Raw genomic sequence first — 16,480 nt, 5'->3', positions numbered from 1 at the left:
ATAGAACCTTTGTTCAGCAGAGCAGGTGCTTCCTGCAGTGGAACGCTCTGCATTTAGCTGAGTGGAATGATAGGATACAACCCAAAATTAAGGCTACCTCTTAAAAAAAAAATTCATTTTGGATTTTCTCATCATAGGGTTTTCAAGGTAAAGGTTGATCAGAAGTGGTTTACCAGTGCCTTCTTCTGCGCAGTAATAACCAGGGTTAGCTGTAGTGGCACTGCCATTGTCTACGAAAGATCCTCCGCCAGTGTCACCTTCCACTACTGCTGCTGCCCAGTAGCTAACCTTCAGGGATTCCTCTGCCCCCATCCCCATTGTAACTGCCTGTTCTCTTCTGCGGATGTGGCCATTGATCCCTTAAGGGGGTGGAAGCCACAGCCTTCAATTTGCAAGATCTGCGCAAGGCTGTCAAAGATAAGACATTTTGGAGGACTTTCATTCATAGGGTCGCCATGAGTCGGAAGCGACTTGAGGGCACTTAGCACACACACACTTTAAAAATGCTTTTCTGACTGCAGTTCCATGTGCTGAGTCACAGGCTGGTCAACAATTCCTACACATTTCAGGAGCAGCTTTTTGAGTGGTGCAGAGGCCTATGGTCAGGGTTGAGAGGCCCTTCTTGTGGAACTCCCTATGTCATACTGTACTTTTGGGTAAAACAGCATGTATTTGTCTTTTTAATCAAGAACTATATGGTATCCTTTGAACTGATTCCCACACACACACACACAAATTCCATCTAAGGTTAAGTGGATGGAGATGTGTGTAGGCACCAATGTTGTTATCCCTCTTGCTTCTCCTTCTTCCCAGCACAGCCTTCTTAGGGGTAGGGCCTGCTATTTACTACCCTCACCCCCAGACCTTAATGTGAGAGCAGGGCCAATTTTCTTTATCTTACTGGTATGGATTTGTCTCTTGAGCCTCATCTGTCTGGCAGAATTGTGTGTGTACAGTCTTAACTCCTGGGTCAATATTTGCATTCTTTTTGTGGATTAAGCTTTTATCTCCCAGTGAAATTGTTCTTCTTCCCTTTCCCCAGCAATAGCTCTGTGATCCTTTTGTTGTAGTTGTTGTTGCTGGAAGCATCTATGATCATGGTCTTGTAGGCACTTGAGAGCAATTGGCTTTGCACCCCCCCCATCACTTAATCATATTGCAAAAATAAATGAGGCATATGTGGGGGAGGGTTTGGCTTGTAGCCATTATTGCAGATCTGCTAAGCAACCACTACACTATGTATGATCCCTTATCCACCAGTGATGAGTTATCATAATCTCTGTGAGGTGTAACATATTGTGATTAAAAAAATCGTGCTGGCAGAATTTTTGAAACCTAGCTTGAATCAAGTCCTTGTGGCAGCATCAGTAAAGTGATGGTATTTTTAATCTGCTTCTAGCTTTTGTACTCCTACTCTAGAGCATGAGGCAGGTGCCCTTGTGCTGTGATACAGGGAACTTCATGTTCATTCATATAGAGGTAGATAATGTACTTCCTTATGAAATGGCTGACCAAAGGGAGTTGTGTAGTCATCCCCTCATTATGTGTGCTTTATGCACCTACTTTAGCAGAACTAATGTTCTATTCCTAAAGCTATTGTTCTGAACTAGAAGGGACATTCAGGTATACAAAAAAACTGGGAGGATTTGACTGCAAACTTTTTTTTTTGGCTATCAAATCACAGCTGCATTTTCATTCCTTTTCTGAGTTGTATCTCTTGTGGCATTTTAATAGAGCAGATTTATTGGCGTTGGTGATCAGCATTCCTGAAAAATAGATCTCAGAAGTTAAATTAAATTCCCCATGAGATGACTTTTAAAGTTTGGGTTGGCAAAGCAAATATTCCCTTGCCCCAACCAGCACTTGAAAACAACTCAGTTTATTTTGAGTCCCAATTCTAAATGTGGAACCCATTGTGCTCCCAAATAAACCGTGAAGACAGCAGCAGTGACTAAAAGCCTACTCTGTCGTTTGCACCTATCTCATTGCTTCCTTATCTTCCTATTTACCTGGTTTGGTCAGAGAAGGCTTTTCTAGAGGCTTCTCTAAGAGAATGCTCAGCCCCTGTAACATGCCTTTGTTGTCCATCCTGAGGCACCCTGGGGCGCTGCTGTGGCGGAATTCCAGGTGACTGGCTGGGAGGAAGGGATGGGTTTGTCTCTGACTTGGGTCCCTGTTTGAGATGGAGCCAGAACTCTTGGGACTGTTTTAATGTAGGGACAGAGGAAGGTAAGATTCACTGGAATTGAGACATTGTGATGATAAAAGTGTGTGTGTGTGTGTGAGAGAGAGAGAGAGAGAGAGAGAGTGTAGGGGTTCTTAAGATGGCATTGTGGAGAACAGTTCTGGATAAGCCAGAGGAAAACACAAACTGCAGTACAGGTTGGTGGTGCACTGTGAGGAGACAGGCCTAAGATGAAGCTAGATCTAGAGCAGTGGTTCCCAAACTTTTCGGGCCACCGTCCCCTTGGTTCCACAAACTCAACCCCAGCGCCCCTACGCTTTTCAACACCACAGTTGAAGAAGGCCACCTCTAGCGCCCCCCCTGCTACCCCCTGCCTCTTAGTACCCCCCTAGGATATCCCACAGCCCCCCAGGGGGTGATACTGCCTACTTTGGGTACCACTGAACTAGAGGGAGGATGGTAAATATGCAACTGTAGGGTGACTTTAAGTGGAATCAAGCTGATGGTCTTGTATTGTGACTTTCATGCTGGCTAAGTTTTTTTTTAAATCTGAGCTGCTGCTTTTACTGTGTCATTGTGACTGCTGCCAAAGACTTGTGTCCTTATCAGAGACTTGATCTCTCTGGGTTTTGCCAACTAATCATTAGAAAGATCTTGATGAACCAGTTTCTTCTGCTCTGAACTGGTCTGGGCTGCTTCTAACCAGCCTGAAACAATCTTTATATTCAGTGAGGTACCCAGAGTCTTAGAAGAATGTCCCTGTATGTCTCTAAGTTCCTGTGAGTGTTTAGTGTGGGCTGGCCACTGTAAAACTGAACAACCCTTTCTTCCTCATGAAGTTCTTTGTATTTTGAGGTCCCTCTGGTTTTGCCCCCAACCAGCATTGCATCCTCATCTTTCGTATTTACTCCTACAAGTTATTTCTCTGACTGAAAGAATTCTTACACATGGATTGTATTGTAACCTTTCCCAGAGAGCACCAATAGCACATTCTTGCCCTCACAATAATGTGAAAAGCAATGAGGGGCCTTTTTCTTGGTTCCTGATGCAGTGACTGTGCTCTCCATGGATTTTGGGTTGGTCTGTTTGCTATTTAACTTGTGAAAACAAAGGAGGCGATGTCACTGTGTGGGGAGTCTATTCTCCTGGCTTGATGCCCTGGCTGGACTCTGCTGGGTTTGAGAGTGTGTATCGAGTGGCGGGAATGGGAGACAGGATTGGGATTCTGTTGTTGTACTGCCCAATCCACTGACCAACTGTCCTCTTGCCTGAGCTTGCAGAGGTGGTCTTGGATGTGGTGTTAAGGACTCCTAGGCTGGTTGTCTCAGAGGCCTTCAACACCCATGCCAGGGCTACCTCATCAGGAGTGGCTCAGGTTTTAATGGCCTCCATGACAACCATGGGCTTTTCTCAGGTAATAACAGGCCCCGCACACTGTGCAGGTCACACTCTTGATCTGGTGTTTTGTGCTGGACAGGAAGAAGGTGATCTGAAGTTGGGGGGATTAAAATGGTCCCCTTGTCATGGACAGATCACTATTTGCTGGCGTTTAGACTTAACAGGAGTACAAATACCCCACAGGGGTGGGGGTCTGTTAAAGTGATCTGCCCCTGTAGTCTGATGGATCCAATAGGTTTTCAGATGGCATTGGGGTATCTTCCTGCAGATGGCCGGCACTCCTGTTTGATGCCCTGGTTGACCTTTGGAATGGAGAAATGATCCAGGCAATTGACACAATTGCACCTAGGTGCCATCTCTCAGGTCGAAGAGCCCGGGAAGCCCCTTGGTTTGCTGAGGGGCTGTGGATGATGAAAATGGGCAGATGGCTAGAATGACGGTGGAGAAAGACTCGAGACGAATCTGACAAGGCACTGTCTAGATCTCATTTGAAAGCCTACTGCGTGACTGATGTTGGTAAAGAAGCAATACTTTCCCAACACCATTGCATCCGTACAATGTAGACCTGGCAAACTCTTCTGGGTAGTCAGGGGCTTATTGGGTTCTGGTCAGTTGGAGGAGGTAGACTGCTCTGCACATAAAATTTCTCACATCCTTTCCAACTTGGACTCTACATTACCTGCAACAGGATCGGATGGTCCCGGGGTGTCAATTTGTCCAGTTGTTTAGGATAACTTTCAGCATGTGCAGTCTAAGGATGTGGATAGGATTATTGGAAGTTTGAGACCTATCATCTGTCTGTACAACCCTTGCCCCTCCTGGCTGCTTAAATCTGCTGGGGGGGGGCTGGGAGACTGGGGCTGGGAGACAGTAAATGCCTCTCTGAGAGAGGTGGTGGTTGCTATTGCCTTGAAGTAGGCAGCATGGTGTAGTGCAGGGATGGGGAACCTCAGGCCCGGGGGCCGTATGCGGCCCCCAAGAACATTTTTTGTGGCCCTCGGGAGCTCCAGGGCCCCGTCGTGGAGGCGCGGCACAGGGCGGCCCTCCCTGAGGGTGTTCCTGGGGCAATGGCTTGCAGGGGCGCTGTGGCGCCTTTTGGACCTCCTCTCGCCAACTGACGGCTGTTGGTTGGCGAGAGGAGGGGGAGGGACGCTTCCCCCAAGGCTGCCCCCTATAGCCGCAGCATGCAGGAACGCCAGGGCACACTGTAAGCCCCTCTTGCTGCCTGTCGGCTGTTGAGCAGTGAGAGGGAGGGGGTAAAAGAGGCCCGTGGCTCCTGGTGGCAGAGCATGCGCGCAGGAGCCAATCGGGCTTCGGCGGGCCTTTTGTGGACTCTGGGGGTGGGAGGGCATGGAGCCTGGGGCCAGGTTGCATGGGGCCGGCGGGGGTGTGTGTGGGGGAGGCTTTTCTCTCTCCCTCTCTTTCTTTGTCTGTCTCCCTCCGTCCTTTTCTTTCTCCCCCTCTTTCCATTTCTTTCTCCCTCTCTCCCTTTTCCTCTTTCTCTGTTTTCCTTCCTTCCTCCCTTGCTGATAGACTGCGGGCTGTGCCCCCCTGGCGCCTTGTTTGCTCGGGCCCACCGCTGGCTGCCCTCCCGCCTGGGGGGGGAGCGGGGGCGCCCTCCAGGCCTTCTCTGCATGGCCTCCCCTGGGGTTGCCAACCTCCCGGTGGTGGCCAGAGACCTGGCAACCCTAGCCTCCCCCCCCCCCGCACTGGGAGATCTATACCTGGTATGGCCCCCGAATGATGTTATAAATGTGCAAATGGCCCTTGGCAGGAAAAAGGTTCCCCACCCCTGGTGTAGTGGCTAAGAGCGGTGGTTTGGAGCGGTGGAGTCTGATCTGGAGAACTGGGTTTGATTCCCCACTCCTCCACATGAGAGGCGGAGGCTAATCTGGTGAACCAGGTTGGTTTCCCCGCTCCTACACATGAAGCCTGCTGGGTGAACTTGGGCTAGTCACAGCTTGATACCATTGATCATGGTATCCTTCTGGATCGCCTTTTGGGACTGGGAGGCCCTGTTGTGGGGTGGTTCCAATCCTACCTCAAGGGCAGATTAGATTACTTCTATTGCGCTCTACATAGGGCTGCCCTTGAAGACTGTCTGGAAGCTACAGTTCGTTCAGAATGCTGCGGCTAGAGTGTTGACTGGAGTGGGTTGTAGGGGCCATATAACTCCAGTCTTGTTCCTCCTACACTGGCTTCCAGTTTGCTTCTGGGCTCAATTTAAGGTGCTGATATTGACCTTTAAAGCTCTGTATGGTCTGGGACCAATATACCTTAAGGACTACCTTCTCCCATACAAACCTACCAGCTCACTCTGGTCATCCTCTGAGGTCCTGCTTTGGTTACCTCTGCCAACTGAGGCTAGATGGCCTTCACCATCATGGCACCAAAACTCTTGAACTCCTTTCTCATGGAGATTAGTCAGTCTCCCTCTGTTGGCGTCTTTCGTCAGCAGGTGAAGACTTTCTTGTTTCACCTGGCATACCTCCGGTAATGGTTTTTGGCCCTCCCTCTAGTGTTGTTTATGTGTTTTTAATTGAATTTTATATTTTAACTGCATTTTAATTGTTTTAATGTTTTTAATATTTGCCGCCTTGTGGACCCTGATTGGGTGGAAATGCGGCATTAAAATGTTTTAAATAAATGAATTAGGCCATGAAATCCTTTAATTTACTTGCTTCTTTTTGTGGTGTGTTTGGTATAAACAGTGATAGAGGAAATACCTGTGTGTGTATTAACTGAAGTTCTGTGTTGACACCTTTTCAGAGTGTCAGATTGAAGCGCAGAATGTATAGGCTTGCCGCAAAACTACATCTGCGGATTTTGCTAAAAGATTACAAGAATGTGTAACAGTGCAAAACACAGTGTTAAGCCGGTGTGTGCCTGTGAAAGCCCTTTCTAGCTGCTGATTAAAGAACAGAAAATGGAAAGGCAGTTTCTGTTTATGAAATGTGAATTAGTGGTCCTCAATGTGGCATTTGCCAAAGTATTTTCTGGTGGCCGCTTGCTTCTTGAGTCATGGGAATAAAATCCAAAGGGTCTTGACTAGAGCTGGGGGGGCGGAGGGAACTGCAGATCACCCCATTCCAGCTGGCTGACTAGCAAAGTGCTGAGCTCATTCTGGGCAGATCCATTGCACACTAATGGTAATGTCAATATTGGTCACAGTTAACTCTTAGGTAAATTTTAGTATAACGTTTTTATTGCAACTATTTTATCATTTTAATATATTTCTGTTAAACTGTGGAGATACTTTTAGATTTGATGCCTACCCTTTTAAAATCCTTTTAAAGATTGTAATTGTTTACTGTGTTCCGGCAAAAGCTATAAATAAATAAATAAATAATACAGGTCCATTGCAGCCATATACCCTTAGCTTGGCCACACACACAAACTTTCATGTCTCTGGGCTTAAAAACTATTCCCTGGAGCAGTGTAGGCAGCAGATCCTCCCTTTTCCTTGGAAGCAGAAATGAAGCCCTGTCTCTTCTTCTAAGGGAAAGCACCATTCCTGGCTTTCCTCCATGTCTTTGGAACAGGAGGTGCTTCAGAAGAGCTGAAGAGACATTTCCCTTTGCATCTGCAGAGTCCCCATTTAGAAGCAGCTGCCTCCATCATAGGGAGATGCTGTGCTTGGAATTTCTGAATGTTTTGTGACTTGTCGACTCTCCCCCCCCCCCCCCCCGCATCTGACAAAGGGAGCGTTGTCTCTCAAAAACTTGTAGCCCGAAAATCTTGTTGGTCTCTAAGGTGCTACTGGACTCTATTCTAGCTGTACTACTGTAGACCAACACGGCTACTCTCTGAAACTATCCCCCATGTGGCAGCCATTTTGTGACGGGGCCCACTACATTTAATCAAAATTCCTAAATTGCCTGAAGGAAGGGGTTGCAAAGCTGTGCTGTAAGTTATTTGCCAAGTAGCTGTGATGTGTTAGAATATTCATACCCCTACTTTGTGTTCGTGGTAAACTGGTTAGGAGAAAGATTTTTTTTTTTAGCCCCAAGACATATCATAAATTCTATCAGCATTGCTTCCAGGCTTTCCCAGACATCCACCCTAATCCAGTTTGGAAGATCTGCATATGGAAGTAGGCTTTTATTTTATTTTATTTTATTTTCGTATTTGTAGTCCGCCCTCCCCCAGCAAGCCAGCTCAGGGCGGATAACATCACTTAAAACCTAATAAACATATAATAATAACAATAAAACCATCAATAAACTGAAGCCTTAAAACCATAATCAGAGATGGTGTCTAAATCCCGCTCTACTGTAAAAGCCCACACAGGGGGCTGCCCCTCAACCATTTCAAGTACATGAAAGGGAGGGGTGGGGAGGCCAGTACAGATGGTATTCGCGGCTGCCCTCACTTGTAGGTCTGGTGGAAAAACTCTGTTTTACAGGCCCTGAGGAGCTCCCTTAGGTCCCGCAGGGCCCCGATGTTCCTAGGCAGAGCATTCCACCAGGCCAGAGCCCTGGTACTTATCTGCTAGTTTAGTAAATGTGAATGTAAATCAAATGTGCATCCAAATGTCTTATTGGAATGTGCATGAACTGCATTGATTTTTAGTGAGGTATGCGATCTGATGAAAGTTTTAATGTGAATCCCCATTCACTCTTTGGCAAAATGAATCATGCATAAAAATCTCTTTTGAATGCATCTAGAGCAGATATGGGCAACGAGACTTTAAAAGCTATGGGCACAATCCAGATTCCACTTATCTGGTCCGTTACATAGGAGAAGGTTGTTGAGGATAGGAAGCTGAAATTAAAGATGTTTGTAGGCTGTAGGGGGTGGGATTCTGGAAGGGAAATGGATTGGCCAGCATGAAAAAAGAGAAGTGACCTCATTTGCAGTAATCAGTAGCAGGGAAGTTCTGTCGGTGAGAGTGCTGGAAAGATTAATGATGGGGTGGAGTGGAAGCAGGGAGGAGGATGGAATTTCCTCGCACTTGAAAACCCAACCAGCCATTTGCACCTGACTTTCTGTCCTCTATGCTCATGCTCTCCATGTCCTCCCATTTCTACCCAGGAAGGGGAGATCTGGATTATTCCTCTAGTTTGTAATACCAATCTGCCAAGTTGTGTAGCTTTCATTAAAAAACAATAACTTTACATTGTACGATGAGTGTCAGCTACCTTAAGACACTTCAAAGTAGAAAAAGTAGTACAAATGACTACATTTACTATATCAGTATGAAGATATTGATAATATTAAAACGCTAGGAACAACTGTTATGATGAGAACAAGCCTGGAGCATGTGCTCCCTCTTCCCCTCATTCATGGAACTGAGATTGAAGACTTTCCGGTTTGAAAGAAAGTATAGTTTGATATAGGAGCCCCGTGGCGCAGAGTGTTAAGCTGCAGTACTGCAGTCAAAAGCTCTGCTCACGACCTGAGTTCAATCCCGACAGAAGTTGGTTTCAGGTAGCCGGCTCAAGGTTGACTCAGCCTTCCATCCTTCCGAGGTCGGTGAAATGAGTACCCAGCTTGCTGGGGGTAAAGGGAAGATGACTGGGGAAGGCACTGGCAAACCACCCCGCAAACAAAGTCTGCCTTAGAAACGTCGGGATGTCACATCACCCCATGGGTCAGGAATGACCTGGTGCTTGCACAGGGGACCTTTACCTTTACTTTACCTATAGTTTGATATATCTGTCCAAATTTTGCCCTGTAACATACTTGGTACAGGATTCTCCACCCTTTCTTACCCCTTAACACCTTTAAAGAAGGACGCCAGCTCTGCAGGTAGAATGCCAGCAGGGCAGTGAAAGCCATCCAGTGTTCTGCAAAGAGAAACCACATGTATGATTATCTGCCCACTAGTCAGAAATTGTGGGTGTGTGCTTGATGCATGGAGCTCTTGGCTCTCAGGGAATAGGACATTTGCCCTTGAGGCTAGAGTTTCTGACCTGGAGAAGCTGAGAGATGCAGTGAGGTATGTGGACAAGACCTTTAGAGACTTGCTGCCATGATAACAGCTCCTCTGCTGTAGTTGAGGTCAAGAGTCTTGAGGTAAGAGATCATCAGGCTGTGGTGAGAGGAAACGGTACCTTCCTTGGATGATGAGCTGATATCCTCTTAATATCAAAACAATGGTATAGCACCTTTTAAATTTGCTTTTGCGAGAAAGCTGGCAGGAGCTGGGAAGCTTCGAGTTCAAGACAAGTCATTGCTAAAGGGCGATGCAGCAAACACTAGATGAAACAGTGGCGGGAGTGGGTGAAAACTTGAAAATAAGATGATTGCGGTAAAAGAGGGCTATGTGAGAAAAAGGTCAAGGGAGGTGGAGATCCATAGAGAGGGAAATGAGTTATATGTGTCTGTATGCCCATGCTAGAAGCCCCTGAGCCAAGACGGGAGCTGGAGTGCTTGATGCTAGATGACAATTTAGAAATAGTGGGCATTTCAGAAACTTGGGAGAAAGGGAAAAATCAGTGGGACAAAGATACAACTGGTCCCTGGATATCAACACTATATATAGATGGGACAGGGAGGGATGTGTTGGGGGAGGTGTTGCTCTGTATATCAAAGAAGACAGAGAGAACAAAGACTCTAGGGGAGTTACTACAGCTCTCCTTGTTCTTGCCACACATCTGGAGCTCACACCTCATTCTGCTTGCTTCATCCACAATAGGCCATTGTGTTTGAAGCACATGGGCATTTTTCTTCCAGAAATATTTAATGGTATGCCAAAGCCAATCAGAGAGCCAGAGGCTAACAGTTTCCTCATTGATTAAATAAATTGTGGAGAGAGAGGCAATTTGTAATGCCGGGCAAGATTTCTAGCCTGAGGTAAGCTGTTGTAAAGAGTAAAAGGAGCTAGAGTGCTTTCATGCGTGTATGACTTTATATGCCTATACTAAGCAGGGATGTTTAAGAACATAGTAGAATAATGCTGCTTCCACACTGGAATCTCCCTTATTGTCACTGTTCACTCATTTATTTCTCAGAAGCCAGATTATATTCCTTCCAAACATTCCCATGTTTTCCCCAGCTGCCGTTGAGTTCTGTTTCTTCCCACAATGCTGGTTTTGTGCCTTTCAAACAAACAAACAAAAAACCTCCTGCAATAGAGCTCTTTACAGTGTGAACCAACTAGTCAATGCAGTTGTTTTACTAGATGTGCAGGAGTGATCAGTGACATGGCACATCGATGTGCTTGGCGATGTGAAAGCTCACCTTCTTTGCATTCCTTGCCCCCTGCCCGTTACCTTTGCCATCCCCACTCGTCAGTCTCTCTGGTGAAATCAAAGGGGAAAATCAGTCCCATCACTGTTTGCAATTTAAAAAAAATAAAATTATTACTTTGCTGTTCTGCTGATGCATACAAATGTTCTTATGAAACAGTTCATTTTCCAAGACTTCAATGAACAGCAGTTACAGGTAAATGCAACTCTGTTTTCTTCTCCCGAAGTGAACAGCTGCTCATAGAAGGGTATAACCAATGCCCCCCAGTTCTGACTTTTGCTGGTTGCCCCCTTTCTATTCTGAATTTGGTTTTGCTGTCATGCAACAAGGTGCATGGGATAATGGTTTGGTTTATAGACTTGAGTGAGCCCCATGGCTCAGAGTGTTAAGCTGCAGTACTGCAGCCAAAAGCTCTGCTCACGACCTTTGTTTGATCCCGACTGAAGTCGGTTTCAGGTAGCCAGCTCAAGGTTGACTCCGCCTTCCAGCCTTCCAAGGTCAGTAAAATGAGTACCTGGCTTGCTGAGGGACTACCTTTTACCTTTGATAGACTTGAATGAAGAAAGCCATACACAGTTTGCTTGACGTGGAAAACAAAACTGGCAAAGTATTCTGTCTTTACAGTGGATTGAGGCATATGGTAAAAAGGAGTGAAAAAGCTGGTGTGGTATAGTGGATGAAACTCTGGAATTTGGACTTGTCTTCAAGTTGCTGTTAAACGCACAAATCTTGCTGGGTGGCTTCATCAACTGTCTGTTAGCCTAATCTATTTCACAAGGTTGTGGTAAGGGAACAGTGAGGTCACAACAGTCTTCCAATACAGGTCTTGACTGTTAATATTCCTCATCGCTGACATCTTGGCTAAAATTCTGGGCAATCTGTACATAAATAGCTTAATGACCTCCCGTTTCTCTGCTGTTGATGTAACCAACAGATGGGAGCTAATTTATAGTTGGCTGCTGCAGGAAAGTTTCTGTTTGGGAGCCAGAATATAATCTAGGTCTGTTGTTCTCCTCTGGCTGCTACTCTAAGTGTGTGCAGCAGAAAGGGTGGCAGGGGAGACGGGTAGGACTCTTTGCACTACTTTGTTCATGTGCTGAATGAAGACAAACACATCAAAAGCACAGAGGGACTCCCAGGAGTAAAGAAAAATGAAATTTGCTCAAGTCCTTGAAAGTTGCTAGTACATGTATCCCTCCAGTTTACCCGATCTCTTTCTCATCCTCCAATATGGTCATATGAGCCTAGAAGGAAATTGGGGGCTCAGAGAGAAGGGTGGCAAGTGGCGGGATGTTGGAGAATAGGGCTTGCAGCCACTGTGTTAAGTATATTGACGAGCAGTTTGGTGACAGAAGTTCAACTGTGTGAGGGAGAAAATACTTTGCCGGGGTTCTAAAACTAACTTCTACCCACCCGTGTCTTTTCCAGTCTCTGTCTGCTGCTGTCTCTTCATACTGTTTCTCTTCCTGTCTGAGCTTACTGGATTCATAGCAACTGAAATGTAAGTAAAAAACAATGCTATCAGCAGTTTTCCTTAAAAAAAAAAAAAAAAAAAAAAGATTGTTTAACCAGATTATTCCTTCACAGCTCTGATCTTTTTAATTCCAGTACCTCAGTTTGTGGTCCAAAAGTGTGTGGATTTTTTAAAGACAATTTTCTAGCCATTCCTGTGTCTAAAATTTATCTTTGGGAAGCCTTAACTTGCTGTTGTTCATATGAAGAACAAAGGGAATGGGGACCAAAGGGAATGCTTCTTTGAAATGGGGGGGCAGATATGGAACTGAATTTAAACCCAGATCCAACCATGTTTTGCTATTTGTATTTTACATATGGGGAACAACTGGTATTTCCCAGCCTTAGATCATGGGGAATTTGACTCGTGAAGACTCTTTGAAATCTTCAGTTGGTATAAAACACTGTGGCAAGATTGCTGATGGGCACTAGTGACTGGGAACATATCCCTCCAGTTAAAAAAGAACTGCACTGTTTCCCATTCAGTTCCAGACACAATTCAAAGTGCCAACTTTCAAAATCCTAAATGGTCATTGACCAGAGCATTCAGAGGACCACTTGCTCCAGTATGAACCCGTTTGGCAACTGAGACAACCCTATTCTGTGTGCCTTCACCTTCAGAGGCAAAGTGACTAGCTTTTTGAGTTTCAGATACCAGGTTAAATCTTTTTTATTCACCTAGGTTTTTGATTACTATAGCAGCATCTGTTCACCTGAGTTACTTTGCTGGTACATGCAAACCTAGCAACTCCAAATTCAAGATTCCTAGGTTTCTGTCAAGTAGCAGGTTTTCACTGAAGTCAGCAGCAGGCCCTATCAAACTACATTTATTTATTTAAAATGTTTACATTGTGCCTTATCTCCTTAGACTCAAGGTGTTGAACAAAGCAACAACAAATTGCAAGGACACAGAAACAATAGTCTTTCAGCGGTATGAAAAACAATGCACAGGTTTAAAACACAGCCTGATCTACCAGGTTTACCCTCCGCCAGATGCCCCTGTGTAATAGAACTGTCTTACATGCCTTCCTCAGTGCAACAAGTGAAGGTACCCTACTAGACCTACCACAGAGAAAGCGCAAGACTGAATGGTTGCCATATGGACAATGCTATGAGAGCACACTACTAGGAGTAGGCGGCCTGGAGAGCAAAGCTCGTGTGGGAGTATTCTGGGAAACTTAAATTGGCAACAACCCCCTTTGTATTGTGATATGGCAGGCTAACATTAAACACAGTTCCTTATATGAGAGACTATTGTTTCTGTAGAATTTATGATGAGTGAGAATTGGAAATATGTAGGATTCTTTTCCAGTTGCATTTTCTAAAATTAATTAAAAGCAGCTCCAGCAAAGGTTGTTTCCCATCAAGGTTACATCAGTATGAATGACAATTGATAGGATGAATTAGCTGAATAAAGTGGCTGTTTTATGTCAGCACTAGCTAAAGTGATACAGTTTTATGGATCCGCTGTGTGTGTTATTTTGCTTAATTTGTTTCATTATGTGATGTGTCTATGATCTTCATTTATTATAGTGATTACAACATTTGTATTATTGCTCTGCATTCGTCTTTCTGATTTTATGTGCAAATTGCCTGTAAACTAATTATGACTGAAACAAATTTAGCAAAAATTGGTCATAAAGGATGGCAGCCTTCTTGCCAAAGTGAGTTGGTGAAAAGTACTCCTGCACTCTGGAGTTGCAATCTTAAGCCCAAACTAGATGTGACAGTGTCCTCATGGCTGCCACAGGGGTGTCACTGCTATTTTGAAGTCACTTAAAATGTTGCAGGGGCCCAATCCTGATCAAGCCCAAGGCATGGCAAGCTGAGGCCCTCTTGTCCCTCCCTGCGGCTGTTTCAGCATTTGAAAAGTCATAGAAGTTGTGGGGGGACAGGAGTGTGGTGCTGCAGGCCCAATTAGTGTTAGGTCATCTCGGCATTTTAAATTCAGTTTAAAATGGCAGCCACATCCTTGTGGTAACCATAAGGATGCCATCTCGTCTAGTTGGCCCTTAGCGAGGTGTTGAGGAGAACCTCAGGGCTAAGCAAATAAACGAGATAGAGTGTCTTTTTTCACGCACAGGTTTTCCCATGGTTTGGTTGCCAACCAGCAGCAGCAGTTTTTCTCCAAGTTTCCTTGTGTCCTCTTTTTCCATTTGTTGCCCTCCTGTGATTTCCTTGTCATTTCTCTGTGCTTTCTCAAAACACCTTTGTCTCGATTTGTGGAAGCACAGAGAAAAACGATGAAGAAACCACTGAAGGACAGCAAATAGAAAATGAGGACAGGAGAAAGCCTGGGCAAAAATCACGGCAGATTGGTAACCAAACCTAGGGGAAAACGTCCGTTGGAAATATCTGGGATCTCATCTGTTTTGGGCCTGTCATCACTATCGCCCCACCCATCCCGCATTGTTACTGTTATTTCAGTTTGTATGGATTCTGTTTTAATTGGCTTCTCTGGATATAGTCCCCACCTGCCATTTATTGATGGCACCTAACTATGAAGCTCTTTCCCTGTGGCTTCTCTTTAAATATACAATGAAGTTGAGATTTATTCACTTATTTTAAAAATGCAGACCTGCAATTCTCAGCCTCTTTTCCCATGGTTTTATGGCATACAATCATCAAAACAAATTAATGTGGTAGAAGCCAGCCCTGAAACACTTAATGTAGTTATAAAAAGTGCTGTCAAGGCACAGCTGACTTATGGCAACCCTGTAGGGTTTTCAAGGCAAGAGACAAACAGAGGTGGTTTGCCATTGCCTGCCTCTGAAAACACTGATGTAGCAGCTTAACGTTCTAAAGATCCTAACAAGAAAAGCAGCACAACAAGAAATGGGATAAGGAGGAACTCTGTGTGGCCACATGTAGAAAGTTCCAATAAAATGATGAGCAATTACCTGTCACCGCCCTCTAAGAACTTCCTGTCAGGAGTGAGGGCAGTTGCTCAAGAGCTGTTCCCCCAAATACTTGCTAGGTCATGACTCCAGTGCATCACCTGATCAGCAGTATTGTGGCTTGCCAGAAGATCTGAAGGTATCATCCCGTTGCTTTGTATCTCAGGAATGTCAGCTAAGCCATACTTCCACCTTGCTCCAATTCTTTTCAATGATAGTTCTGCAGGAGTACCATGTGGTAACTTTCACCCACAGTTTCCTTCTACCTTTTGCCTTTTCTAAACTTAAATTTGTAAAGTTAAGCTGGCCACTGCTAAGCAATGACCGGGTGAGGGTACACTGAAAGAGAAGGAGGGATGTGGGCTGGGGCTATTATAGATACCACGATTCACGGGCCTAACAGCATCTAGTATGAGCCAGTGTACTTTGGCCTCTTCACCTTTTCACATCCACTGGATTGATTGTAAACATTTGGAAAGAATACTTGGAGTTCTTCATGGATTATCACACAAAGGGAGTACCGTATATACTCGCATATAAGCCGAGTTTTTCAGCCCAAAAAAAGGGCTGAAAAAGCCGGCCTCGGCTTATACGTAGAGGAGGGAGGGAGGAGGGAGGAGGGAGGGGGCAACTTACTGCCATCGCCGCCGCCACCGCCATCGCTGCTGGTCCCATGCGGCTTTCCTGCGGCCAGGAGCGCCCTGTGAGGGCCTCCTGCGGCCTCTGGAACGCCGCGCGGCCGCCGCCAGGTGCGTCCGGCTCCCCCTGCCCTGGAAGGGCCGGGGGAAGCCTCCTACAGCTGCTGGAGGGCCGCGCGGCCGCCACCGGATGCGCCCGGCTCCCCCTGCCCTGGAAGGGCCGGGCGAAGCCTCCTGCAGCCACCGCCGCCGGGCGTGCCCAGCTCCCCCCGCCCTGGAAGGGCCGGTGGAAGCCTCCTGTGGCTGCTGGAGGGCCGCGTGACCGCCGCCGGATGCACCTGGCTCCCCCCGCCCTGGAAGGGCCGGGGGAAGCCCCCTGCGGCTGCTGGAGGGCCGTGCAGCCGCTGCCACCGGATGCGCCCGGCTCCCCCCGCCCTGGAAGGGCCGGGGGAAGCCTCCTGCGGCCGCTGCTGCCGGATGCGCTCGGCTCCTCCCGCCCTGGAAGGGCCTGAGGAAGCCTCCTGCGGGGGGCCCGCCGCCGCCACCGCCTTCGCCGGGCCTGAAGGTAAGCCTGCGGGGGGGGGGGGAGGTGTTATAAGCCGACCCTCGGCTTATACGCGGGTGCCTAATTTTTCCCCATTTTTGGGGAGAAATTA

The 16,480-nt window shown here is 46.4% G+C and overlaps 1 protein-coding gene across 1 annotated transcript in view; it reads left to right on the top strand.

Annotated features, from left to right (window-relative positions):
* ERGIC1 (endoplasmic reticulum-golgi intermediate compartment 1) overlaps window positions 1-16,480 on the top strand; it is a 124,519-nt gene that overhangs the window by 48,208 nt on the left and 59,831 nt on the right. The window contains exon 4 of the mRNA XM_056847790.1: window positions 12,206-12,278. Coding sequence (XP_056703768.1) covers window positions 12,206-12,278 — 73 coding nt within the window. The remainder of the gene's footprint in view (window positions 1-12,205; window positions 12,279-16,480) is intronic.

Source organism: Euleptes europaea, chromosome 1, assembly GCF_029931775.1.
Source record: "Euleptes europaea isolate rEulEur1 chromosome 1, rEulEur1.hap1, whole genome shotgun sequence".
Classification (NCBI taxonomy): Eukaryota; Metazoa; Chordata; class Lepidosauria; order Squamata; family Sphaerodactylidae; genus Euleptes; species Euleptes europaea.
Note: the sequence above shows the minus strand (reverse complement) of the source record. Positions and strands in the feature narration are given on the sequence as shown.